General features: G+C 43.3%; 1 protein-coding gene across 1 annotated transcript in view; it reads right to left on the bottom strand.

Moving 5' to 3' along the window:
* pkn1a (protein kinase N1a) overlaps positions 1-27,815 on the bottom strand; it is a 255,923-nt gene that overhangs the window by 153,365 nt on the left and 74,743 nt on the right. The window contains exons 3-5 of the mRNA XM_048617854.1: positions 21,904-22,058; positions 8,381-8,510; positions 5,544-5,614 (exon numbers count right to left, since the gene is read on the bottom strand). Of these exons, the coding sequence (XP_048473811.1) occupies positions 5,544-5,614; positions 8,381-8,510; positions 21,904-22,058 (356 nt within the window). The remainder of the gene's footprint in view (positions 1-5,543; positions 5,615-8,380; positions 8,511-21,903; positions 22,059-27,815) is intronic.

Genomic DNA, 27,815 nt, shown 5'->3' with positions numbered 1-27,815 from the left:
CTGTACTGTGCTGTACTGTTCTATGTTCTATGTTCTAATTAATTTGGGTGGAGCTAAGAACAGCAAGGAAAAGCAAACATTGGTGGAAGCTGTTTATAGAACACAAAATTGTTGTACTAATGTTGGGCATGCCACATCAGGAAATTAGAGATGCATGCAACATGAGTAACACAGTAATAGTGGACAACTTCAGTTTGCACATGGTCTGAGATAACCTTGTCAGCATGAACGCTAATGTAGAAGGTGAATTCCTGGAGTTGTGCATGGAACAGATTTCTGGAGCAGGCATTGAGGAGTCAAATAGCATTCGGACTATTTTGGATTTGGCATTATGTAGTGCGAAAGGAATAATTAATAAATTTGCTGTAAAGAAGGCTTTGGAAATAGTGACTATAATACAGTAGAATTTTACATGAAATTTGTATGCAACCAAGTTCATTCTGAAACAATGACTTTAAACTTCAGTAAAGCAAACTCATGTCATGAGGGGCAAGTTTACTCAGGTGATTTGGGAAAATGCATCAAAACATTTAATAGTAGACAGGTAATGGCTGGCTTTAAAAGCAATTCTTTAAGTCTACAGCAGATATACATTCCTATAAGGCACAATCACACAAAGGCAAAAGTGCATCACTTATGATTAGTGAAAGAAATTAAAGATTGCAATACGTCAAAGAAAGTAGCCTATAATAATTTCACAAATAGTGGTAAGCCTGAGGATTGTGAGCAATATGGTATAGTAAAGGAAGGCCAAAAAAAAACTGATGCGGAAAGGGAAAAGAGAAAATCAATACAAGATAGTATGGAACATGGAGTTTAGAAGGATGACAGGTGACCTTACTCGGAGCCTTGCTGCTTCTTCAGGGCTTAGTGAGAGAGGCGGCATCAGACACGAGAATTTATAAGTAAAACATCAAAGGGTCTATATTTTAGATGTGAGGTCTTGTTTAGAATCTGTCTGTGTTTTAACAAGGAGTCATACAGGTTTTATTTCCAACATAGGAATTTTAAAAATTCCACATTGGCTGACTGCCTAGAAATTGTGTGCTTTTTGAACAAAACAGAAAGTATCCACAATTAAAAATTCACCCCATAGATTTATATCTGTGTGAGAGTGACAGACAGTGTGACAGATTTGACATACACACACTCACACACACACTCCCTCTCTAAACAAGACCTCACACCTAAAATGTATTGCCTGACCTGGGACATCATCGCTGGTATGCAGATAAAACCTTTAGTTATGTCGGGGCAGTGACTTGCAAGAAATTCTGGGATTTGCATATTAATCAATCAAAACCTGCATCTCCTTTCTAACTGATTAAAGATTTAACAGCCATGTTAGGTTTGTTCAATACGTTCCCATCAGTTCTATACCCTTTGATCTTTTACTTATAAATTCTGTGTCTGATGCCACCTCTCTCACTAACACCTGAAGGAGCGAGGCTCTGAAAGCTTGTGATTTCAAATAAATCTGTTGGTCAAAAATCACACAACACCAGGTTACAGTCCTTGTCCAACACTGGCACCTGCACATTAAGGTGACCTAATTGACAGGGTAGATGTGGAAATATTGTTTCCTCTTGTGGAAGAGTCTTGGACCACATGGCAAGATCTCAGAATAAGGGGTCACACATTTCAGAGAGAAATGAGGGGGAATTTCTTGAGTGTTGTGAATCATTGGAATTTCTCACTAGAGGGCTATTGAGACTAGATCATTAAGTATATTCAAGGTTCAGGTAGACATAGGCCTAGTGGTATGATCACTGGACTGTTAATCCAGAGACTCAGTAATATCCTGGGGTTGAATCCTGCCGTGGTAGTTGGTAGATTTGAATTCAATAAAAATTTGGAATTAAGAGTCTAATGATGATCATGAATCCACTGTCAATTGTAAGAAAAAACCTATCACTAACGTCCTTTAGGGAAGGAAACTGCTTCCTTACCTAGTCTGGTCTACACGTGACTACAGACCCACAGCTCTGTGGTTGACTCTTAACTGCTCACTGGGCAAATTAGAGATGGGCAGTAAGTGCTGACCTAGCCAGAGACACCCACATTCCATGAGTGAATAAAAAAAAAATCAGTAAAGAAATAGGGGTTTATGGAGGAGAAGGCAGAAAAGTAGAGTTGACAGTTTTAAGATCAGCCACTATCTCATTGAATGGTACAGCTGACTTGAAGGGCTGAGTGGTCTACTTCTTGTCTTATGGACTAAGTGAATGGTGAGCAAATTTCTTGAACCACTGTAGTTTGGCTTTCAATGTTTTGTAGGAGATTTTGACCTGGTGACACCGAAGGAATGGCAATATATTTCCACATCAGGATGGTGAGTGAACTTGGTGTATCGGCTGCTCTTTTCCTTCTAGATGGAAGTGGTTGTAGGTTTGAAACCAGTGAATATCCACAGAGATCAGATCTGCTATGTGTAATATTTGTAAGTGATTAAGATAAAAATGAAGGTGATCTGATTAGTAAGTTTGAGGATGTGAGGAAGGTCATCAAAAGGATACAGTACAATATAAATCCATTTGAAAGCTGAGCAGAATAAAGGCAGATGGAGTTTAATCTGGACAAGTGTAAGGTGGTGCATTTTGGGAGGTCAAATGCAAGAACAAAGTATACAGTAAATAGCAGGACACGTAGGAGCATTGATATACAGAAGGACATTGGGTGCAAGTCCACAGCTTCCTAAAAGGGGCAACACAAGTGGCTAAGTTGGAACACGACATGCTTTAGGAGGGTTAGGGACCAAATGCAGGCAAATGGGACTAGTTTAGTTTGGGAAACCTGGTCGGCACGGATGAGATGGACCGAAGGGTCTGTTTCCATGCTGTATAACTATGCATATGCTTTTTATAAAGACAGAAAGTAAAATTTTCTAGCAAAAATACATGAAAGGAAAATGACTCAAGGATAAATTAGGGTCCACTGCAGATGGGGACTGGAGATTTTATAATAGAGAACAGACAATGGCAGAATGCAAGAATGTTGCCAGGGTTGGAGGATTTGAGCCATAGGGAGAGGCTGAATAGGCTGAGGCTATTTGGCGTGTTGGAGGCTGAGGGATGACCTTATAGAAGTTTATTAAATCATGAGGGGCATGGATATGATGAATAACCAAGGTCTTTTTTTCAGGGTAGGGGAGTCCAAAACTAGAGGCATAGGTTTAAGGTGGCAGGTAAAAGATCTTGAAGGGATCTGAGGAGCAACTTTTTCATGCAGCGGGTGGTGTGTGAATAGAGTAAGTGGTCGAATCTGGTTCAATTACAACATTTAAAAGGCATCTGGATGGGTAGAGGAGTAGAAAGGGTTTACAGGGTTATGGGCCAAATGCTGGCAAATGGCAGTTTAGAATATCTGGTTGGCATGGACTTGCTGGACCAAAGGGTCTGTTTCCATGCTGTATAACTTTAGGACAACATAAAAAGTGTCTAGAAATACCAGCCAACCAAGTTGCACTTGTACATCTGAAGACTTAAAAGAAATTAACATTTATGTAGGCAATATTTTTGAAGTAGTGACACATGGGTTTTTCTGTGTATCTAAAGGAATGAATAACAAGCGTGATTGTTGTGTGTGATATTCTTGAAACTGGTTGAGGGCTAGTTTTTAAAACGATTAAGTTTTCATTTCCCCTAAATGGGTTTAAGGTGGTAAAATTAGCATTGCGTCTCAAGAGATCTGTTAGTAATTTCTGGACTTTTCTTCAAGCTTAGGGAAAGCCCCCAAAGCTTAGAGTGAAAGAGCTTTTTGATTATTATTTTTAATTTTAAGTAGTTCTTCAAAAGTATTCTTAGTAAAATTTCTCCTGAAAAGGGCAGAGATGATGATTCAATTTGTTACCACTAGATTACATTAAGAATAAAGACTAGTAATAGTTCCAGGCAGCAAGTGTTTGGACAAAATCCTGAAGAGGTTATTTGAACCTGAGTATATTCAGCTCAGGTGTATGATGGCTCAGTAAAGAAGTAATCAGATTTTCCCAGGGAGGTTGAAGTCAAATTAAACCCACTGAGGTGTTAGAGAAAGGGATTGTCCAATAGGAGTACCATAAAAGGAATGTGGGTTGGTACTGTGCTGTTCTGGGATCTACAGAAGTGTGTTTGGGGATTAATGGATTACACTTTTATTTTGTGTTTAAAAGTCTTTGAATTTGTGTTATAAGTAAATAAATTAGTTTATCCCAGTTTATATTCACATTTTAGTTAGTAAACTTTCATTTCATTGTTATAATGAAATCCAACATTGAAACATAGTGCATAGTGAAAGACAACCTGATCAAAACCAAAACTAAACAAAATATGATTTATCAAGCCAGATTTCAGATTATTCAGTAACAACATCAGCTGGGATCAGAACAATATAAATGTGAATAAATGTGAGGTTATTTACTTTGACAGGAAAACACAGGCAGAAATGTTGAGAGATCAGGAATGAGGAGTGTCATAGAGTCAAAGAAAACTGCTCATCGCGTCCATGCTGGTCAAAAACTACCAGCTAACTATTCTTATCCCATTTTCCAGCCCTTGGTCCATAGCCTTGCATGTCTTGGCATCGCAAGTGCACATCTAAATACTTCTGAAATAGTACGAGGGCTTCTGCCACTACCAACCTTACAGGCAGTGAGTTTCAGACTCCTCCAATCTCTGGGTGAAAAAATTTTTCCTTATCCTGATCATAGAATCCCTCCAATGTAGAAACAGGCCATTCAGCCCAATAAGCCCACACCGCCCCTCCGAAGAGCATCCCACCCAGACCCAACCCCAACCCCCTACCCTTTCCCTATATTTCCCATGTTTAATCACATCCCTGAAACACTATGGGCAATTTTGCATGGCCAATCCACCTAACCTGCACACCTTTGGTCTGTGGGACGAAACCGGAGCACCCGGAGGAAACCCACACAGACACAAGGAGAATGTGCAAACTCCACACAGACAATCGCCCAAGGGTGGAATCAAACCCTGGTCCATGGCGCTGTGAGGCAGCAGTTCTAAACACTGAGCCACCATGCCGCCCTAAACCTTCTTCCTCTAAACCTCCTGTCCCTTACCTTAAAACTATGCTCCCTGTTCACTTATCAAGGGAAAAGTTTCTTCCTGTTTACCCTATCTATGCCTCTCAATTTGTCTGAAAGGGTCCATGAATCACAAAAAGCCAACATGCAGAAGCAACAAGCACTTAGAAAGGGAAAAGGTATGTTTCCATTCATTTCAAGGAGATTTGAGCACAGGATAAAAGATGCCTTGCTGCTGTTACATAAAGCCTTAGGTGAGATATCATGTAGAGTATTGTGTTTCTTTGTCCAAGGATGGATATACTTGCCATAGAAGGACTGCAACAGAGGTTCACCAGATTAATCCCTGGAAGAGAGTGGACGATATCGCAATGAGGAGATGGTTAACTATAATTTACAATGACAGGGTGGGCTCAAAGGTATTGAAAGTGTGGTTGAGAATTATCAGATCAGCACTGAATGGTGAAACAGACTCAATGGGCTGAGTGGCCTCTTTTGCTCTGTTGCCTAATGGTCTTACTGGGCTGAATGACTGATTCGCCTGTATCTTTCTGGTGCCAGACTTCAGGAAAAATATCACATTCCTCATTTCTGCAGAAAATAGGTGTGAATGTCAAAGATTAAAGGGTCACCTAACTGAGTTGTTTAAGCAGTTTAAAGATTTGTAGAGATACAGAAAAAACAATTTTCTCTGTTGGGAGCCCAGACCAAGGGGACAATAATATTAAAGAGCCCAGCTGTTCAGAAACATTTCTTTATAGAAAGGGAGCAGATATTTGGACAGCACTGTCCTTAAAAGCTATTGAGGCTGGGGAGGTTGGGAATGCAGAATACCGATCAGCAGTGCTCCACATTAATGGTGGAAAAACATCAGAGATACAAAGATCATATTCTGTTTCTTTTGTTTTAAAAAACTTCACTCATGGACATAGGCATCACTGGCTGGCTGTCCAATCCATTTCCCACACTTTTGCCCTTACCCATTCTCTTCCCTCCCACAACACCAATAGGGTCCTACTTGCATCCCACGAGCATCGGCATTCAAAGGATCATAAGCCGCCATTTCTGCCACCTCCAACAGGATGCCACTGCCAGACATGTAATCCCTTCCTCTTCCTTATCACCATTTCACAGGGAGTACTCCCAGGGACTCCCTGGTCTACTCCTTCTCCTCTTCCAACACCTCCCCACACCTCCACAGCACCATCCCATGCATTTGCAAAACATGCAACACTTGCCCCTTTACCTCCTCCCTCCTCACTATCCAAGGCTTCAGAAAGATATTCCAAGTGAAGCAGCAATTTCCCAGCACTTCATTTAATCTAGTCTATTGCATACACTAGTCGCAACGCGGCCTCGTCTACATTGGACGGGCAAATGCAGACTGCGTGACCACTTTGCAGAACACCTATGTTCTCTCTCTAAAGATGACCCCAAGCTTCCAATTGCCTGCCATTTAAACTGAAGACTGTGTCCCCTGGGCAGCATGACTGTTCCGGGCCTACTGCAGTGTCTCAGTGAAGTTCAGCACAAGCTGGAAAAACAGCATTTCATCTTCCGTTTGGGGACCCTGCAGTCTTCAAGACTCAATATCGAGTTCTAATAATTTTAGAGCCTGAACACATCCACTTATGTCCTTTACCAATCCCCAAGCCCTGTCAGCAGAACTAACCCACTTTCACCTACTCATTGTTCCCATTATTAGCTTTTCTCATTCCCTGTCTATATTTCTTTCTCTCTCTCTCTCTGGCTCCATCTCCATGTGCTACGTGCTCACTACCCACCACCCACAGCCGTGTCTTCAGAAACAAGACACAAATGTCCCCAACCTAATGGAACAGTTTTGCTATGCATCCTGACTTCTTCCAGACCTCAGCTGGGGTATTATGCCCGATTCTGAACATCACATATTTAGCAAAAATGTCAAAATCTTGGACAGTGTTCATGAGACAGATTTGCTAGAACATAACTGAGGATGAGGAACTTGAATGAAAGGGAAAAAACCTGCAAATGGTGGAAATCTTAAATAAAAACAGAGTGCTGGAGAAGCTCAACAGACATGTATATGTGCAGAGAGAAACAGAGAAACATTGAGTCCAATTTGACTCTTCTTTAGAACTGCTGAGGGATTTCAGTTGTGTAGAGAGACTACAAGAGCCTGGAGAGTTAAAAGGAACTGATGAGATTATGGTAAAATAAATCAGACTGGTCCTAAATGGAAGAATTTTATCATAAGTAAGGAAAAACAGTTTCCACTGGCAGAAGATCAATAAACAGCACATTATGGTTAGAATACACTGCCTGAAAGAGAAAAGGGAACAGAGGCAACAGTAACTTTAATATCAAAATTGGATTTGCATTGAAGAGAAAGTTCTAAAGCCATGAGAAAATAGTAGTGGGTAGGATTAATTAGAAAGTTCTCTTCAGAGGCAGCACAGGCACAATGGCCTCCTGTTTGCTGTGATGGCCTATGAGCCGCTTCACATGACACTTGTAAGATAACAATGTGCTCAACATTTAACATCATTTGTCTGTTGAAATGTCAATAAGTTCTTTTTTAAGAAGCAATATTTGAACTTAATCAATTTAACACCTCCTCGTCCACGTGAAATCTGTAGCAAGAATCAAACTAACCCCTGGTGGTAACTGCACTGAACTCAAAGCTGTCTGTGTTCACTACAGTAAACATAAAGATAATTTCCTGATGCTTATTTTATTTTCAGCATTAGTTTTTCAAAATTGTGAACGTGAGCATGAAACAGATTCTGATAAATGCTAAACACACTGATACGTGTGGCGTTTTCACTGTTTCACAAGATGTCTCCAGCACTTCAACATTCATCCAAATAACATTAAATGGTTATTAAACTTCCATTTATTTAGTGAGAATAACTACAGAATTCATTCATGAAGCTTAGAAATGATGAGAACTCCAGAAATAAAAACAGCATTGCGGAAACTCAGTAGGTCTGGCAGCATTTGTGGAGAGACAGAGTTAATATTTCAAGTCCATTACGACTTTTTCTCCACAGATACCACCAGGCATTTTGAGTTTCTCCAACGAAAAGCAAAAGAACTATAGATGTTGTAACAAAAACAGAGGTTGCTGGAAAAGCTCAGCAGGTCTGGTAGCATCCGTGAAGAAAAATCAGAGTTAGCGTTTTGAATGGTCACCGGACCCAAAACATTAACTGATTTTTCTCCACAGATGCTGCCAAACCTCCTGAGCTTTTCCAGGAAATTCTGTTTGAGTTTCTCCAACACTTTGTTTTCATTTTCTCTAGCACCAGCAGTACCTTGCTTTCACTCCTGGAATAAGCCTAGCACGTGTGAGCTCAGAGCCTAACCACCACTTACCTTGGCCGTCCTCATCTTCTAGATGCAACTCATCTGCCTGCACTGCCTTGCGGATCTGCATACGGATCACCTCAATTTTGGTTTTACTGTCCTGCAGCATCTGTTGTGCAGTGGACAACATCTTCCGGTCCTTTGGGATTAAAGCAAAAGCAAAATTAAAATGAAAGCAATTTTCACTTGATAATGAACAAAATGCTTCAGCTCTGCTTTTCGTTGAAAGAGTTTTTGACAATAGAGCTCAGGGATCACTTAATATATCACAAGACGAAAATTTGGCACATGGGATCTCCAGGTCTTCCAAGTCTGAAAAGCTGAACCAAGATCAGCCAAGTTAACTGCAGAATTTTGTTCTGGTTCTGCATTCTCTATGTCTTATATTCCATCATTCAAATCAGCTTAGACTGCAGCAGTTTAAGAAGACAGTTCACCACCACGTTTTCAAGGACAGATTATAATTCATAGATCATAGAATCCCTACAGTGTGGAAACAGACCCTTCAGCCCAATAAAAGCACACCGACCCTCAGAGCATCCGACCCAGACCCTTCCCCTATGGCCCATCTAATCTAAACATCCCTGAACACTACGGGAAATTTAGCATGGCCAATCGACTTAGCCTCCACATCTTTGGACTGAGAGGGGATACCGGAGCACCCGGAGGAAACCCACACAGACACAGGGAGAATGTGCAAACTCCACACAGACAGTCGCCCAAGGGTGGAATCAAACCCGGGTCCCTGGCGCTGTGAGGCAGCAGTGCTAACCACTGAGCCACCATGCCGCCCCGACGAATAGTGGGAGCAAAAGCTATTGGCCTTACCAAAAATGCTCACACTGCATAAATGAATGAACCTAAAAAAAAAGGTCCAAGTCAGAAAGGCTTTGCACAAAGTGCCGCACACAGAGGCATTAAAAAAAAAGTAAGCCATTCAGCTCTTTGAGCCTGCCAAGCCATTCAATGTCATCATGGTTGACCATCCAATTCAGTATCCTGTTCCCACTTCTCCCCAAACCCTTTTATGTCTAAGAACAATACCAACTCCTTGTGGCAGAGAATTCCACAGTCTCACGACTCTTATGGTTGAAGAAATTTCTCCTCATCCTTCATCTAAATGACCTACCCAGTATCCTTACACAGACCACTGGTTCTGGACTCCACAATCATTGAGAACATTCTTTCTGCCTTCACCCTGTCTAGTTCTGTCAGAATTTTATAGGTTTCTATGGGATTCTTCTAAATTCTAAATTGAAAAACTGAGGAACAATCTCAGCAAATTGCAGGGTTGCTTGCAACCCCACTATTTAAAATAGGAGGGAAGGAGGAAACAGGGAATTACCAGACCAGTATAAGGATCTTGAGTAGATTTGTAGCTCGGGTTGTGGATGCTGTGGTTGGTTCGCTCGCCGAGCTGATTCGTTAGTTTGCAGACGTTTCATTGCCCTGCTGGATACCAAACTTCAGTGCAGCCTCTGATGAAGTGCTGGTGTGTTTTCCCGCCTGGTATTTAAACTCTGGGGTCCATTGGAATTGATTACCTCATTTCCGGTTTTCCTTCGCAGTGGTGTATATATAGGGTCTAAATCTACGTTGTTGATGGCCTTCTTGGTGGAGAACCAGGCCTCGAGGAATTCCCGTGTTTGTCTGTGTTTGGCCTGTCCTAGGATCCTGGTGTGGTCCCAATCGAACTGGTTGTTCTCCTTATCCTATAAATACACCACTGCGAAGGAAAACCGGAAATGAAGTAATCAAATCCAACGGACCCCACAGTTTAAATACCAGGTGGGAAAACACACCTGCGCTTCATCGGAGGCTGCACTGATGATGTTACCCATCAGGGTAATGAAACGTCTGCGGAACAACGAACCAGCTCGACGAGCGAACCAACCACAGCAATTACAGACCAGTTTGCCTATTATCAGTAGTAGGGCAAATGCTGGAGTCTGTTATAAAGTGACAAGAGGATACTTCAAAAACACAAACAATGTCAACACGGATTTATGAAAGGGAAGTCAAATATGGCAAACCTACTGCAGTTTTTTTGAGGACATAACTAGTGGAATAGATGAGAGAGAACCAATGCATGTGGTGTATTTGGAATTGCAAAATGTTTTTAACGAAGTCCCACATAAGTGGTTAGTGTGCAAAATTAATAGAATGGAATGGGTGGTAATACATAGGCCTGGACTGAGAACTGGTTTGCAGACAGAAAACAAGAGAATAAGAATAAATGTGGAGCTGGAGGGACACAGCAGGCCAGGCAGCATCAGAGGAGCAGGAAAGCTGACCTTTCGGGTCGAGACCCTTTCTCAGAAAATCTGAAATTCTGAAGAAGGGTCCTGATCCAAAACGTCAGCTTTCCTGCTCCTCTGATGCTGCCTTGTCTGCTGTGTTCCTCCAGCTCTACACGGTGTTATCTCAGACTCCAGCATCGGCAATTCTTACTATCTCTGATTAAGAATAAGTGGGTCTCTCTTGGAGTGAAGTGTAGTAACAAGTGAGGTTCCACAGGATCAGTACTTATACAATACAAGACAGCTTGTTAACAGGCCCTTTGGCCCACCAAGCCTGCACTGTTTCCTAATCTTTAATGCCTGCTTATTGACCATGTGCGGTGTCTATCACTCTGTTTGCTTCACGTTCATGTGTCTGCTTGTGCCCCAGCTAGTTACAATATAAACCAACAGGTTTGATAAGGGAATCAAGAGAATGATATTTCAAATTTACTGACAACGCAAAATTTAAAACTCCTCTATTCAAGATGGAAAGTAGGGATAATCCAAGAAATTATAGACCGGTGAGTCTCATATCGGTGGTTGGTAAGATATTAGCAAGGATTCTCAGGGATAGGATTTAAATACATTTAGAAAAGCATGGCCTAATTAGGGACAGTTTTTTTTGTGTGGGGTGTCTTACTAAATTGATTGACTTTTTTTTTGAGGTGGTGATGAGGGTGATCGATGAGGGTAGAGCAGTGGATGTTGTTACAGTTTTAGTAACACTATTGACAAGGTACCTCGCAGTAGACTCATCGAGATTAAGATGCATGGGATTGATGATGACTTGGTCATTTGGATTCAGAACTGGCATCTCATAGAAGACAGATGGTGGTGGTGGAAGGGTGTTCTTCTGCCTGGAGGTCCGTGACTAGTGATATTCTGCAGGGATCCGTACTGCGTCCTCTGCATTTTGTGATTTATAAATGACTTGGATGAAAACATAGATGGGCGGGTTAGTCTGCAGATGACAAAGATCGGGCTAATTGTGGACAGCGTAGAAGGTTGTCAAAGGATGTAGATCAACTGCAGATATGGCCAGAGAAATAGCAGATGGACCTTAATCTGGGCAAATGTGAAGTGTTGCACCTGGGGAGATCAAATGTTAAGGGAAAGTATACAATTAATGGCAGGAACTTTAACAGCATTGTTGTACAGAGGGGTCTTGGGGTTCAAGGGGCAGCACGGTGGTTCAGTTGTTAGCACTGCTGCCTCACAGCACCAGGGCTCCAGGTTAGATTCACCCTCGGACGACTGTGTGGAGTTTGCACATTCTCCCTGTGTCTGCGTGGGTTTCCTCCGGGTGCTCCAGTTTCCTCCCACAGTCCAAAGATGTGCAGATTAGGTGGACTGGCCATGCTAAATTGCTCATAATGTTCAGGGATGTGTAGATTAGGTGGATGGATTTGGGTGGGATGCTCCGAGGGTTGGTGTGGACTTGTTGGGACTAAGGGCCTGTTTGTCCATAGCTCCCTGAGAGTCGCCACACAGATAAATAAGTTGGTAAAGAAGGCATATGGCATGCTTGAATTTATTGTTTGGGGCACTGAGTACAAAAATTATGAAGCTTTGCAGCTTTAAAAGACTTTGGTTAGGCCACAATTAGAGTATTGCGTTCAATTATGGTTGCCACATTACAGGAAGGATGCTTCAGAGAAGGTGCAGAAGAAGGTTACAAGGATGCTGCCTGGATTAGAGGGTATGAGCTTTAAGGAGAGGCTGGACAAACCAGGGTTGTTTTCTCTGGAGCGGCACCACCTGATGGGAGACCTTGTGGAAGTTTATAAAATTATGAGTCGTATATATAGGGTTAACAGTCAGAATCCTTTTCTCAGAGTTGAAATGTCTAATACTAGAGGGAATGCATTTAAGGTGAGAAGGGGGGAAAATTCAAAGAAGATGAAGGGCAATTTTTTTAAGCACAGAGTGGTAGGTACCTGGCAGGGGTAGTGGAGGTGGCGTATACCATAGGGGCGTTTAACAGACTTTTAGATAATCACTTGAACAAGCAACAAATGGAGGGATATGAACCATGGGCTGGCAGAAAGGACTCATTTAATTTGGCATCTGGCATCATGTTCGCTACAACATTGTGGGCCGAAGGGCCAGTGTCTGTGCTGTACTGTTCTATGTTATAAACATATGAGTAGCGAGGAGGATGCAAGTAGGCTTTGGGGTGATTTAAATGAGTGAGGGAAGACAAATGTGTCAATGATGCCACATAACATGGATAATTGTGAACCGGTCCACTTCAGTAGGAAAGACAATGGCAGAGTATTATTTGAATAGTGATAGATTTAGAAAGATTGATGTACAAAGGAATCCAGGTGTTTTGTACATCACAAACTGAAAGTAAGTATGCAGGTGCACCAAGCAGTTATGAAGATAAATGGTATGTTGGCACCCATTGCAAGAGAGCTTGAGTACACAAACAAGTCTTAAAACACCTGGAAAGTTGGTGAGAACACACTTGGGAGTATTTTGTGCAGTCCTGGTCTCCTTACCAAAGGAAAAGTTATAAATGGTAGAGAGGGAGTGTGGTGAAGCTTCACCAGACTGATTCCTAGCATGGCAGGTTTTTTTATATATGAGACATTAGGTTGAATGGGTCTGTATTTACTGGAGCTCAGAAGAACGAAATGAGATCTCTTGAAGCATATAAAATTCTAACACAACTGGACAGATGAGTTGCAGAAATAATGATGCCCCTAGCAGGGGATCACGGTCTCAGGTTACACATAAGAATTTTGGATTGAGATGGGGTGTCATTTCTTCACCCCTCATAAAGGGTGGTGAACCTATGAAATTCTCTCCCTCTGGAGGCTTTGAAGGCCAGATTACTGAACATGTTTAAGAAAAAAATCAATTTTGAGAGCCTAAGAGAGAATGGAACCATGGCATTGAGAGAGAGGATCGATTGAATTGAATGGCTTACTTCTGCCCCTATGTTCCATGTTTCTTAACACAGGCCAAACTATAGTTTTTTTCAAAATATGCTTTGGTTATTGATAATGTGTGCTTTTTCACTAAGCACGGAACTGGTGCTGCAATGCCGCAAACCTACCAAGGCGTTGCTGGCTTGTCAGCATTTCTTACCCATCCCTAGTTGCTCTTGAGCAGGTGGTGGTGAGCTGCCTTCTTGAATCGCTGCAATCCTCATGCTGTGACAGCGAAGGAATGGCAATATATTTCCAAGTCAGGATGGTGGGTGACTTGGAGGGGAACTTGGAGGCGGTGGTGTTCCCACATGTCTGATGTCCTTGTCCTTCTAGATGGAAGTGGTCGTGGTTTTGGAAGGTGCTGTCTGACGATCGTTGCTGAATTTCTGCAGTGCATCTTGCAGATAGTACACACTGCTGCTACTGAGCATCGGTGGTGGAGGGAGTGGATGCTTGTGGATGTAGTGCCAATCAAGTGGGCTGCTTTGTCCTGGATGGTGTCAAGCTTCTTGAGTGTTGTTGGGGCTGCACTCATCCAGGCAAGTGGGGAGTATTCCATCACATTCCTGACCTGTGCCTTGTAGATGGCTGACAGGCTTTGAGGAGTCAGGAGGTGAGTTACTCGCTGCAGTATTCCTAGCTTCTGGCCTGCTCTTGTAGCCACTCTGTTAATGTGGTGAGGCTAGTTGTGTTTCTGGTCAATGGTGACCCCCCGGATGTTGATAGTGGGGGATTCAGTGATGGTAACACCATTGTCAAGGGATGGTGGTTAGATTGTCTCTTGTTGGTGATGGTCATGGCCTGGCATTTGTGTGGCATGAATGTCACTTGCCACTTGTCAGCCTAAGCCTGGATATTGTCCAGATCTTGTTGCATTTGAACACGGGCTGCTTCAGTATCTGAGAAGTCACGAATGGTGGTGAACATTGTGCAATCATCGGCAGACATCCCCACTTCTGACCTTATGATGGACGGAAGGTCATTGACGAAGCAGCTGAAGAAGGTTGGGCCTAGGACACTGCCCTGAAGAACTCCTGCAGAGAAGTCCTGGAGCTGAGATAATTGACCTCCAACAACCACGACCATCTTTCCATGTGTCAGGTACGACTCCAACCACCAGAGAGGTTGCCCCCTGATACCCATTGATTCCTGCTTTGCTAGGGCTCCTTGGTGCCACACTCAGTCGAATGCAGCCTTAATATCAAGGGCTGTAACTCTCACCTCATCTCTGGAATTCAGCTCTTTTGTCCATGTTTGAACCAAGGCTGTAATGAGACCAGGAGCTGAGTGGCCCTGGTGGAACCCAAACTGGACGTCACTGAGCAGGTTATTTCTGAGCAGGTGCTGCTTGATAGCATTGTTGATGACACCTTCCATCATTTTCCTGATGATCGAGAGTAGACTGATGGGGCAGTAATTGGCCAGGTTGGATTTGTCCTGCTTTTTATGTACAGGACATACTTGGGCAATTTTCCACATTCTCGGATAGGTACCAGTGTTGTAACTGTACTGGAACAGCTTGGCTAGGGGAGCGGCAAGTTCTGGAGCACAAGTCTTCAGTACTATTGCCGGAATGTTGTCAGGGCCCGTAGCCTTTGCAGTATCCAGTGTCTCCAACAGTTTCTTGATATCATGCAGAGTGAATCGAATTGGCTGAAGACTGGTATCTGTAATGCTGGGGACCAATGGAGGAGGCCAAAATGGATCATCCACTCGGCACCTCTGGCTAAAGATTTCTGAGAATGCATCAGCCTTATCTTTTGCACTGATGTGCTGGGCTCTTCCATCATTGAGGATGGGGATATTTGTGGAGCCTCCTCCTCCAGTGAGTTGTTTAATTGTCCACCACCATTCATGACTGGATGTGGCAGGACTTTATCCAGTGTAGTTTCTGGTCAATAGTAAACCCGAGGACATTGGTAATGGAGGATTTAGTGATGATACTGTCATTGAATGTTAAGGGACAATGGCCATTTGCCAGTACAAACCTGCATACAGTGCAGTTCTGCATTCGGAAGCAAGACTGAGTTGGAAATAGTGCTGAACATTGTGCAACATCAGTGGCCATCCCCATTTCTGATTTTACGATGGTGAATAGGATATTGGTGAGATTGCTGAAGATGTTTGGGACTAGGACACTACCATGCCAGGTATGACTCCATACAGAGCTTTTAACCCCAGATTCCCATTAACTCCAGTTTTACTAGGACTGCTCGATGCCACGCTTGGTCAATATGGTCTCGATATCACTCTCACCTCACCTCTAGAATTCAGGTCTTTTGTTTGAAGCAACACTGTAATGAGGTAGGGAGCAGAGTGACTGTGGCAAAACCCAGACTGGACATAAGTGAGCAGGTATTGCTAAGCAAGTGCGGCTTGGTAGCACTTTTGATAAAGCGAAACTACTCATAATTGAGGGTGGATGGATAGAGCGGTAATTTTGTGTACAGGACATACCACGGCAATTGTTCACATTGTCAGGCAGATGCCAATGTTGTAGTTTCATTGGAATAGTATGGTTAGGGCTGTGGCAAGTTCTTAAAAACAAGTATTGCCGCAATTTTGTCAGGTTCCATAATCTTTGCAGTATCCAGTAATCCCAGCCATTTCATGATATATATGGAGTGAACCAAATTGGCTGAACAGTGGCATCTGTGATGCTTGGAACCTCACGAGAAGATTGAGATCGATCATCCACTTGGCACTTCTGGCTTAAGATTGTTCTGAATGCTTCAACCTTATCCCTATCCTCAATTGTACAGGAGCAAAAGATATCTGTGGAGTCTCCTTCTCCAGCGAGTTAATTGTCCACCACCATTCTCAACTGGATGTGGCAGCTGCTCAGAGCAGCACTGAGAACTGATCCATTGGTTGTAGAATCACTTTACCCTATCATTTGTTGCTTATGCTGTTTGGCATGCAAGTTGTCCTGTGTTTATAGCTTCACCAGGTTAACGTATCATTTTTAGGTATGTCAGGTATTACTCCTGGCATGGCCTCCTGCACTCTTCACTGAACCAGGGTTGATCCCCTGGCTTGGTGATAATAGTAGAGTGGAGGATACGTTGGGCCATGATGTTACAGATTATGTTGGACTACAATTCTGCTGATGGTGATGGTGCACAGCATCTCATAGACATTTTTGAATTGCTAGCTCTGCCAGAAATATATCCCATTTTAGCACAATGACAGTGCTACATAAAATGATAGAAGGTATCATCAATGTGAAGGCTAGACTTCATCTCCACAAGGACTATGCAGTGGTTACGCTTACCAATACAGATATGGACATGTGCAGCTGTTAGCACGTGGTCAAATGTGTTCTTCCCTCACCACCTGCTGTAAACCTTGTCTGGCAACTATATCTTTTTTCGACCTGACCACCTCGGTCAGTGGTCGCCACTGCAAGTCACTCTTGATCATGGGCATTGAAGTTACCCAGCGTATATTTTGTACCCTTTCCACCCTAGGTGCTTCCTCCAAATAGTGATCAATATGGTGATTTGTTGATTCATCAACAGAATTGGGGGAGTGGGTGGGTGGGGTGCAGCAGTGCATTGCAATCAACAGGTTTCCTTGACATATTACCATGAGATTCAGCATTGAGAACTCCCACAACACCTGCCTCCAATTCTATTGTTCTGTTCTGTCACATCTACCAAGTCTGTCCTGCCAATGAAACAGGACATATCCAGGATGTTAATGGTGGTGTCTGAGACATTGTTTGGAGGGTATGATTCTGAGAACACCACTCTGTCAGGCTGTTGCTTGACTAGTCTGTGAGACAGCTCTCCCAGTTTTGGCATTCACACCCTGCTGTCGATAAGGAGAACTTTGCAGGGTTGCCGAGTTTGCTATTGCCATTTCCAGTGAAATGTCCACTTCCATTCCTTTTTTGATACTTAGCAAGTTGGCCATTTCAGGGTCAATCATATTGCTGTGGGTCTGGAGTTACATAGAGGATAGAAACATAGAAAATGGGTGCAAGAGTAAGCCATTCAGCCCTTCAAGCTTGCACCACCATTCAATATCATCATGGCTGATCATTCAATTTCAGTAAACAATCCTGCTTTCTCTCCATACCCCTTGATTTCTTTAGCCACAAGAGCCATGTTCAGCTCTTAAATATATCTAATGAACTAGCCCCAACAGCCTCCTCTGGGAGAGAATTCCACAGGTTCACAACTCTGCATGAAGAAATTCTTCCTTATCGCAGTCCTGATTGGCATACCCCGTATTCTTTGACTGTGACCCTAGTTCTGGACTTCTCCAACATCAGGAATATTCTTCCTACATCTAGCCTGTCGAGTCCCATCAGGATTTTACTTGTTTCTATGAGAGACCACCCCCCCACTCCCCCTCATTCTTCTAAATTCCAGTGAGTACAAGCCCAGTCAATCCAGTCTTTCCTCATATGTCAGTCCTGCCATTCCAGGAATCAGTCTGGTGAACCTTCGCTGGACTCCCCCAACAGCAAGAACGTCTTTCCTCGGACTAGGAAACTGCACACAACACTCAAGGCGTGGCCTCACCAAGGCCCTGTATAACTGCAGCAAGCCATCCTTACTCCAATACTCAAATCCTCTCGCTATGAAGGCCAGAATGCCATTAGCTTTCCTCATCGCCTGCTGCACGTGCATGCCAACCTTCAGAATGTTCCACCATGCCCTGGTCTCATTACACCTCACCTTCTCCTAAACTGCCACGAGTCAGATAATAATCTGCCTTCCTGTTTTTGCGACCAAAGTGGATAACCTTATATATCCATATTATATTGCATTTGCCAAGTATATTCCCACTCGGCCAGTCTGTCCAAGTCACCTTGCTGCCTCTTAGCATCCTCCTCACACTGCCAACCAGCTTAGTGTCATCTGTAAATTTGGATTCAATTCCTTCATCCAAATTGTTAATGACGTTATGACAGTTGGGGTCCCAGCACTGAGCCCTCTGGTACCCTTGTCACTGTCTGCCACTCTGCAAAGGTCTCATTTATTCCAACTCTCTGCTTCCTGTCTGTCAACCAGTTCTCCATGGCAATACATTACCTCTGATAACATGAGCTTTAATTTTCCTTACTAATCTCATGTTGAACCTTGTCAAAAGCCTTTTGAAAGCCCAAATACACAACATCTACTGATTTATCCTTGTCCACTCTATGGGACATTTCCTCAAAGAATTCCAGAAGATTTGTCAAGTATGATTTCCCTTTAGTGAATCCATGCTGACGAGGGCCAATTCTGTCACTGCTTTCCAAATGCTCAGTTCTTACATCCTTAATAACTGACTCTAGCATTTTGCTCATCATTGATTTCAGGCTAACCGGCTTATAATTCCCCATTTTCTCTCTCTCTCTCCTTTTTTTAAAGAGAGTGGGGTTACATCAGCTACCCTCCAGTCCATTGGAACTTTTCCAGAGTCTACTTAATGCTGGAAAATTATCACCAATGCATCTGCTATATCTAGGGACACTTCCTTAAGTGCTCTGAGATTATATTAACATGGTTGAGTTTTTAATGAAGTAATGAGGATCAATGAAGCTTGCGCATTTGATGTAGTCAGCATAGATAGTAACTTGTCTCTTGTTAAGGCCATAAACTGAAAGTCCATTAAAGCCAGGGGAATGTGGCAAGGTAGATCCAAAATGGATCAGCAACAAGAAGCAGCAGGTAATGAGGCTTTTCCCCAGGGTGGAGGGATCAATTAGTAGGGGACACACATTCAAGGTGCAGGGGGTGGGCGGAATGGGTTTGAAATAAATGTGCCAGGTAAGTTTTTCACACAAAGGGTGGTGAATGCAAGGAATGCACTACCAAAGGTGGTGGAAGTAGACATAATAGCAGCATTCCAAAAGCACCTGTACGAGTACATGAATAGGAAGGGAATAGAGGGATATGGATCCTATAAGTGAGGATAGTTTTATTGTGGAAGGCCAAAATGTGTTGGCGCAGGCTTGGAGAGCCGAAGGGCCCGTTTCCGTGCTGTATTGTTCTTGGTAGTAGTCAATAGGTGTTTTTGTGTTGGAGTGTCCAGTGAAACAAAAGTGATCTAGTCACATTCCTGGAAGTCACAGAACAGCAAGGCATGTGGTCAAGGAGGTATATGGGGTATTTTCGTTTAATGCCCAACACCAAGAATATAAAAGTGCTGAGGTTACACTAGGACAGTTTAAAACATTACTTAGACTGCTGTTAAAATACTGCATACAGCTCTAATCTGCACACACTGATTCAAAGAGGCAGCTTCTTGAGCAGGTCGTGTAGATGGGATAGAGCAGCTCCTGGGGCTTGGCTGCTGGATAGAAGTTTGTTTGCATTTGCCTTTGCTAACAGTGTGGGAGGGTCATCAAATTGACACTTGTCAAGGGGTTTAAAGTGCTCTGTTCAGCAAAGCACTTAGAAATTCCTTGTATGACCAAACAGAGTCAACGTGGCTTTAGAACATAGAACAGTACAGCACAGGAATGGGCCCTTCGGCCCATAATGTTGCGCCAAACTTGACGCCAAATGAAACTAACCGCTTCTGCCTGCCCTTGGTCCATATCCCTCCATTCCTCGCTTATTCATGTGCTTGTCTAAAAGTCCCTTAAATGCCCCTATTGCATCTGCCTCCACCACCATCCCTAGCAGTGCATTCCAGACTCCAATCACTGTGTAAAAAAATTGCCCCTCATGTCTCCTTTGAACTTTTCCCCTCTAACCTTAAATGCATGCCCCCTAGTATTAGACACTTCAACTCTGAGAAAAAGATTCTGACCATCAACGCTTTCTATGCATCTCATAATTTTAGACTTCTATCAGGTCTCCTCTCTGCCTGCACCACTCAAGAGAAAACAACCTGAGTGAGTTTTTCTTGTCTCTCCTTATAGCTCATATCCTCTAATCTAGACAGCATCCTGGTAAGAAAATGGCCTTAAACAAATCTACTGAATTTAATTTAGATAAAAGGGGAAACAAAACACATGCATTTCAAAGACACTTGACAGGGATGTCGCATCATGGATTGGGATAATATATTAGGGCAAGGGTACAGGATTCATTAAGGGACAGGAAACCGTGTGGAACAAACTGCTCAACTTTAGGTTGGCAGGCTAACAGGTCACAAAGATCAGGATCTGAGGCCTTAACATTTGCTAACTTTTCAATGATCGACGTTTAGGGATCGAGTTTTATTTGGCAAGTTTGCTGATGATGCAAATCAGGCTCCAAAGTATTCTTGCAGCAACTCTGAGGTTCATTCCCCTAGAGGGCAGTGGTGCTCAATTCTTTGTGATCACAAGCTAGAGAGTGGTGTATTTTTGAACAAGAAAATCAAGGGACATGGTGCTTGAGTAGGAAAGTGGAGGTACGGTCAAATCACCACAGTTTTAGAAATGGCAGATGTGAATGCAAGGGGCCAAATAGCCTAATTCTATTTCTTACATTCTACACACACTGGTATAGTTGGATTTAATATGACCTTATAGAGATTTATAAAATTATGAGGGGGAGGGTAAGGGATTCCGAACTAGATGGCATAGGTTTAAGGTTAAAGGGGAAGGTTTAAAAGGGACAACTTTTTCACGCAGGGAGTGCTGAGTGTATGGAACAAGCTGCCAGAGGTAGTGGTAGAGGCTGGTTCAATTACTAACACTTAAAAGGCATCTGGATGGTTGCATGCATAGGAAGGGTTTAAGAGAGGTGTGGGCTAAATGCTGGAAAATGAAACTAGATCAGTTTAGGATATCTGGTCGGCGTGGACAAGTTGGACCAAATGGTCTGTTTCCATGCTGTATAACTCTTTGACTCTCTGACTATGAGTGTTTGACTATGAGTGTTTGACTATGAGTGGCCACTTTCTGGGCAGTGGATCCAATATATTATTGGCTTGTGAATACTCAATCTAACAAACCTCTCAGTGAGCAAACTGACCGATAAGAAACACATCCAATGTTTGCGAAGTTAAGGCCACAATTCGATCAGCTGAATAGCTCTTACTGAACAGTACACCAAACTCAACAGGCTGAATGGCCTTCTTTTGTTCCTGTTTCTCATGTTATGTTGTTAGCTACAGGCAGATATCTTCAAGTGTTCCAGAAGACTAAAACCATCTTCCTTTCTCTATTCATGCCCCAAAATAAATTGGACTGATGTGCTTCAAGCGTAACAGCAGATCGGTCTGGAGTAGAGTTGTGTGTCTTGTATTGTCAAATGATGGAGTATAGCTTTTTACCCATATTTCTCAACCATAGCCAATAATAACAACTTTCAAGCGTAACCTACAATTCAAGACCAGCTAAAGCTTGATGTGCAGAAGCTGGAATTGTCTCCTTTACCTTCACAGGTCCACTAGAGTACATCTGGATCATATTCTCAGCTCCTTGCTTCACCTTCATCTCGATATCAAGCTGTTTCTCTAGCGCCACTATCCGGTTCTTGTTGGCAGTGGAACGGGCCTCCCTGCTTACAGTACCAGGAGACTGAGGTTCATCTGCACAGAGAGAAAACAGGACAATCGGGTGTTTCATGCTTCCTTCATTAACAGGATTGATGACTCAACTGCTACAGAAAACCCAATCAAAACTCCCAGAAATATTGCAACCTGTCTGAAATACTGTCAAGTTTTTAAAAAGATTGCAACCATTTAGGACACAGTCAATAATTATGATCCTTGTAAAAATAACTCCCAAATACAATCCAGACAGGTTTTCTAGTATTAAATATCACTCCAAAGCAATGAAGACCTACACAATAGAACTGTCCCAAGAGTCTAGACATCAAGACTGAATAGAATTCTACAGAAGGTGACAGTTCAGTCCACTGCACCTGAGCTGGCTCCTGGAAAGAACCACCTGGTTAATACTACATTGCCATTGCTTTCCCCAAGCATTGTAAATTCCTCCTTTTAAATATCAATGCAATATCTTTTTGAAAGGGACAATTTAATCTGCATTCGCCACCTTTCAGGAAGCGTAAACAAGATCATAACAATTCACTGTGAAACGGTCACTCGTCTACTTTCTGGTTCCTCTGCCAATTCCCTCAAGTATCTTTCCTGATTTATTGACCACAACACCGGTGCAAAGGTTTCTTTTCACTAGCTTCACTGACATGACTTTGAACAACTTGATCGTCTCTCCCTATCAACTTCTGCACTGAGGAGGAAATATCAAATTCACTACTCTCCCCACACAACTAAATTCCTCATCCCTGGTTCCAGTCTAACAAATATCCTCTGCATCCTCTCCAGACTAAAATGTGGTACTGTGAATTGGCAACACTGCGGCTAAATCAGAGATTAATATAGGTTTAATGCAACTTCCTTGCTTTTATAGGAGCTCAAGCTCTTATATGTCTTTTAAAACAACCTTACTGACTTTTCCTGCCACCTTCAAACATTTGTGCATATAGATTGCCAGTGTTTGGAGTGTTTCTAACTTTATTGCTGCTTATCTCTGTGTCCACTGATCTCACTGCTGGTACCTTCCGGTCTCCTCTCGCTGCGCCGCGTCCTCCCCCAGCTGCGTCAGTTAACCTGTCAACAACTCAAATCAAGATAAATCCCATATCCCTCTGTCTTCAAGTTCTCCCTAACACCAACTTGCATGTTTTGCCAACATGATTCCAGTTCAATCCATCCTCAGTCAGCTTTCCAAAATAAGTCTCAAAAGGAGAGTCTGTTGCTCTGCTGCTCGCTCCACAAGGTCTGCAAGTTTTGCCCTTTCTAAGAATATATCCAATTCCCTTGCAATATTTTCCAACACCTTTTCAGACAGTCAAATCTTGATCATTCCAAATGACTGCATTAAAAAAAGATTCCCATTGTCCCCCTGCTAACTTCTTTTGTCAAGTATTTTGTGTATTCAGTCTCCTTCCTGTGGAAATGGAACTTTTGATCAACTCTGATAATCTTTTACCTTCTAAGAACCTCACCTTCAGATGCCCTTCTTTTCTGCCACGTAGGAGTTTAATTTCTTGCCTTTTCCCCTCATTGCCCTCATATATTGATCATTTGCTATTTTAGCAATGATCTATTTTGGTTACACCTGGGGCCACTTCTAAATCACTGAAATTAAATAGTCTCCAGCTGATTGTCCACTAACAACTGATCATTTCCATGGCAACATTAACCTAATATGATCATGATCATAGTTTCACTAAATGCTACTCCATTAACTTTCATCAACTGCTGAGTACATTTTACAGATCAGCCTACACATGATGTGCAATGTGAGATGTCACAGTAGCATATGAATCCATCCATATTTCTGTCAATGTGCAAGGGAAAGTGAGCAGTATGGAAAATCTGGCCACAACACTGACATGTGTGGTGGAACTCAGAGCGAGAGAAGCTCCTGTGCAGTCTGAAGGGTACTCTGATTATACTGTCAGCCACTTGAGCTGCAAATATAGCAACTTGCCAAGGGATTGCTCAGCAGCAAGGGAATGGCAGGAGTCATCACAGGTAATAGAATAATCCGTTAGAACTATCCCACTCAAACCACTTACAATGGTGTTTAATTGTATGCAGCCCTCAGTGTCAACATATGACCAACAGGCCAATTCCATCTGGTGAGAGATACAAACAAACACCCTGCATCAAGCTAACAAACTCCCATATGACATTGTACAATCACTAAAATGCAGCAGAGAAAACATTGGATACAAACACACGGCATCCTGCTGTGGCAAAAGGTACAGCTACTTTGTAATAGAATAAAAAAAGGATTATTACATTTGAACTGAGAACCAAAAAAGGTCATTTTGGGATGAGGTCAAGCAATTTCATTTGGTCATGGGATAATGGCATTGCTGGCCAAGTATTTATTGCCCATTCCAAGTTGCCTAGAAGAGGACAATTAGTGATGAATATAAATAATATTATAGATTTGCCTAGTTCTCATTCAGTTGCTGTCCCTCAGCAACAATGGACAGAAAGCTAGGAGGGGGTAATTGTGAGGCCTTATTTTTCATACAGTTAAAAAGGGAGGAGGCAAAGTGTGCAAGCAGTTGACCAATTGAACAACTTGCACCATAGGAAGACAAGTTACACAACTTCTGCACACTAAGGTACACTGAGACTGTAGTTTCCAAAATGCTTCAAAAGGGCCTCCAAGCCAGCATTTATTTTAATTTGAAAGCAGGAGATTCCCAATTCAATTACAACAGAGGCCCAATACTCATTTATGTGTATCCATTGCACTCAATTCCACACTATGAACTCCAATAACTTCCAACATATGGTCAAGTAAATAACAAAAATTTTGACATACTCAAGAAACATCCCTCCAAATAGCATGCATCTGGCAATGAACAGAAGGCAGTTCATCAGTCCCACAGTCAGTTTTCTGTTTCCCCACCTTGAATGGCACTTTTGTCTGCTAGGTTGTGAACTAAATCTATCTTCCCCTGGACCATGACCCCGCCATGGCACATCATTGTATCAACTACAATAACTGACCTCGTTTCATCTGGTGAAGCCTCTCCACCCCCCACTGCCTCCAAGTTGATAGTCCCCCAGCCCCGCACAGCTCACTTGTACCTCCTTCCAAAAATCCAAACAGGAGTGCCTGGGTCGACCCATTGTTTCAGCCTGCTCCTGCCCTACAGAACTCACCCCTTCCTACCTTGACTCAGGCTTCTCTCCCCAGTCAAGTCCCTGCCCACGTACATCCGTGATTCCTCTTACACTTTATGCCTGTTTCAAAACTTCCAGTTTGTAGGCTCCAGCCGCCTCCTCTTTACCATGGACGTGCAAACCCTTTACATGTCCATCCCCGATCAGGATGGTCCCAGGGCTCTCCGCTTCTTCCTAAAGCAAAGGCCTGAACCATCCCCACCCACCACCACCCTCCTCCGCTTGGCCGAGCTTGTCCTCACCCTCAACAACTTCTCTTTTAACTCCTCTCATTTTCTTCAGGTCAGAGGGGGGCCATGACTACCTGCATAGACCCCAGTTATACCTGTCTCTTTGCGGGGTATGTGGAACATTCTTTGTTCTAGTCCTATTCCAGTCCACACCCACAACTCTTTCTCTGATATATCAATGATATCAGCAGTGCTGCTTCCCTCTCTCATCTGGGATCGGAAAAGTTCATCAATTTCACTTCCAATTTCCACCCTGCCCTCACTTTCACCTGGTCTATCTCTGACTCCTCCCTTCCGTTCCTCGACATGTGTTTCCATTTCTGGGGATAGACTGGCCACTAGTATCCATTACAAACCCACTGACTCCCACAGCTACCTGGACTATATATCCTCACACCCCACTTCCCATAAAGACTCCATCCCATTCTCTCAGTTCCTCCATCTCTGATGCCTATGTCCAGATGAGGACAACTTCGACACGGGAGCCTCTGAAATTTCCACCTTCTTCCATAACCAAGGATTCCCCAGCACCGTTGTCGACAGGGCCCTCAACCTGGTCCAACCTATCTCCCGCACTTCCGCCCTCACCCACCTCCCTTCCCTCCTGCAACAGCAATAGGATTCCCCTTGTCCTTACCTACCATTCCATCAGCAACCACATCCAGAAGATCATCAGATGCTATTTCCGCCACCTCCAGCAAGATGCCCTTGTCTGCCTTCCACAGGGAACAGTCCCTCCAGGATACCCTGGTCCAATTTTCTTTCACTCCCAACAACACCCACAACCCCTCAGCACCTTCCCCTGCAACTGCCAAAAGGTGTAACACTTGCCTATTTACCTCCTCCCTCCCCAGTAACCAAGGGCCCAAACATACCTTCCAGGTGAAGCAACACTTCACCTGCACTTCCCAGAATCTAGTCTATTGCATTCGCTGCTCAATGTGGTCTCCTGCACATTGGGGAAACGAAGCATAGACTGGGTGACCGCTTTGCAGAACATCTACGTTCCACTCGGAAAAAAGACCCTGAGCTTCCACTTGCCTGCTACTTTAACACACCACTCTGTTCCCTGGCTAACATCTTTGCCTTTGGCTTGCTGCAGTTTTCCAGTGAAGCTCAGTGCAAGCTGGAAGAACAACACCTCATTTTCCACCTAGGGACCTGCAGCCCTCTGGACTCAATATCGAGTTCAATTATTTTAGGGCCTGAACTCTCCCATGTCCTAGCCCCCTACCCCATACACCAGGCCTTGTTATCATAGTCTGCCATTACACACTACCTGTACAAGAGGAAGGGGTTGCACCTGAATCAGAGGGAGTCCAATATGCTCACGGGGAGATTTGTTTGTGTTACCCTGGAGGGTTTAAACTAGTTTGGCAGGGAGGTGGGAGTCTGAATAAGAAAGAGGCTATTGAGAGGTCAGGGGACAATACATTAGCCATCGAGACCAAGTTTACTATTCAAGGATAGCCAGAGGCACAGTAAAGAGAGGGAAAAGGCTTCTGGTTTAAAGTGCATTTATTTCAAGGCACGAGGCCTGATTGATAAGGCAGATGAGCTGAGAGCATAGATCAGTCTGGGGACTGGGATATTATAGCCATAACAGAAACATGGCCGAAAGAAGGGCAGGATTGGCAGCTCAAATGTTCCAGGATACAGAAGCTACAGGCATGACAGAAGTACAAGTAAGCAAGGAGGGGGGAGTTGCCCTTTTGATAAGGGAGAACATAACAACAGTACTTAGACAGGATATTCTTAAGGAGTCATCAAATGAGGCCATATGGTTAGAATTTAGAAACAAGAAGGGGATGGTCACTCTGTTGGAACTGTATTATAGACCCCCAAATTGCCAGCGGGTACTACAGGAGATATGTAGAGAGATTGCAGATACCTGTAGGAATAATAGAGTAGTATTGGTTGGAGATTTTAATATCCCCTGTATTGACCGGACCACCCAGAGTGTAAAAGGCCTGACAGGGTGGAATTTATAAAATGTGTCCAAGAAAGTTTCTTAAATGAATATGTAGCGGGCCCTACTCGGGAGTGTGCAACACTGGACCTCCTCTTAGGGAACGAGGTCGGTCAAATGACTAAAGTGTCAGTCGGAGAGCACTTCAGGTCCAGTGGCCATAACTGTCTTAGTTTTAACATAGTTATGGAAAAAGATTGGACAGGTCCACAGGTTAAGGTGCTGAACTGGAGCAAGGCCAATTTTGGGGCCATTAGGTAGGATCTAGCAGAGGTCAATTCGGTGAGTCTGTTTGAAGGAAAAAGGATTGACTGGTAAATGGGAAGCTTTTAAAAGCGGGATATCAAGATTCCAGGGACAGCATGTCCCTCTTAGAGTGAGGGAAAAGCTGGCAGGTTTAGGGATCCCTGG

Source organism: Rhincodon typus, chromosome 38 (assembly GCF_021869965.1).
Source record: "Rhincodon typus isolate 14 chromosome 38, sRhiTyp1.1, whole genome shotgun sequence".
Taxonomy (NCBI): domain Eukaryota; kingdom Metazoa; phylum Chordata; class Chondrichthyes; order Orectolobiformes; family Rhincodontidae; genus Rhincodon; species Rhincodon typus.
The sequence above is the reverse complement of the archived record's forward strand: the minus strand, read 5'-3'. Positions and strand labels throughout refer to the sequence as shown.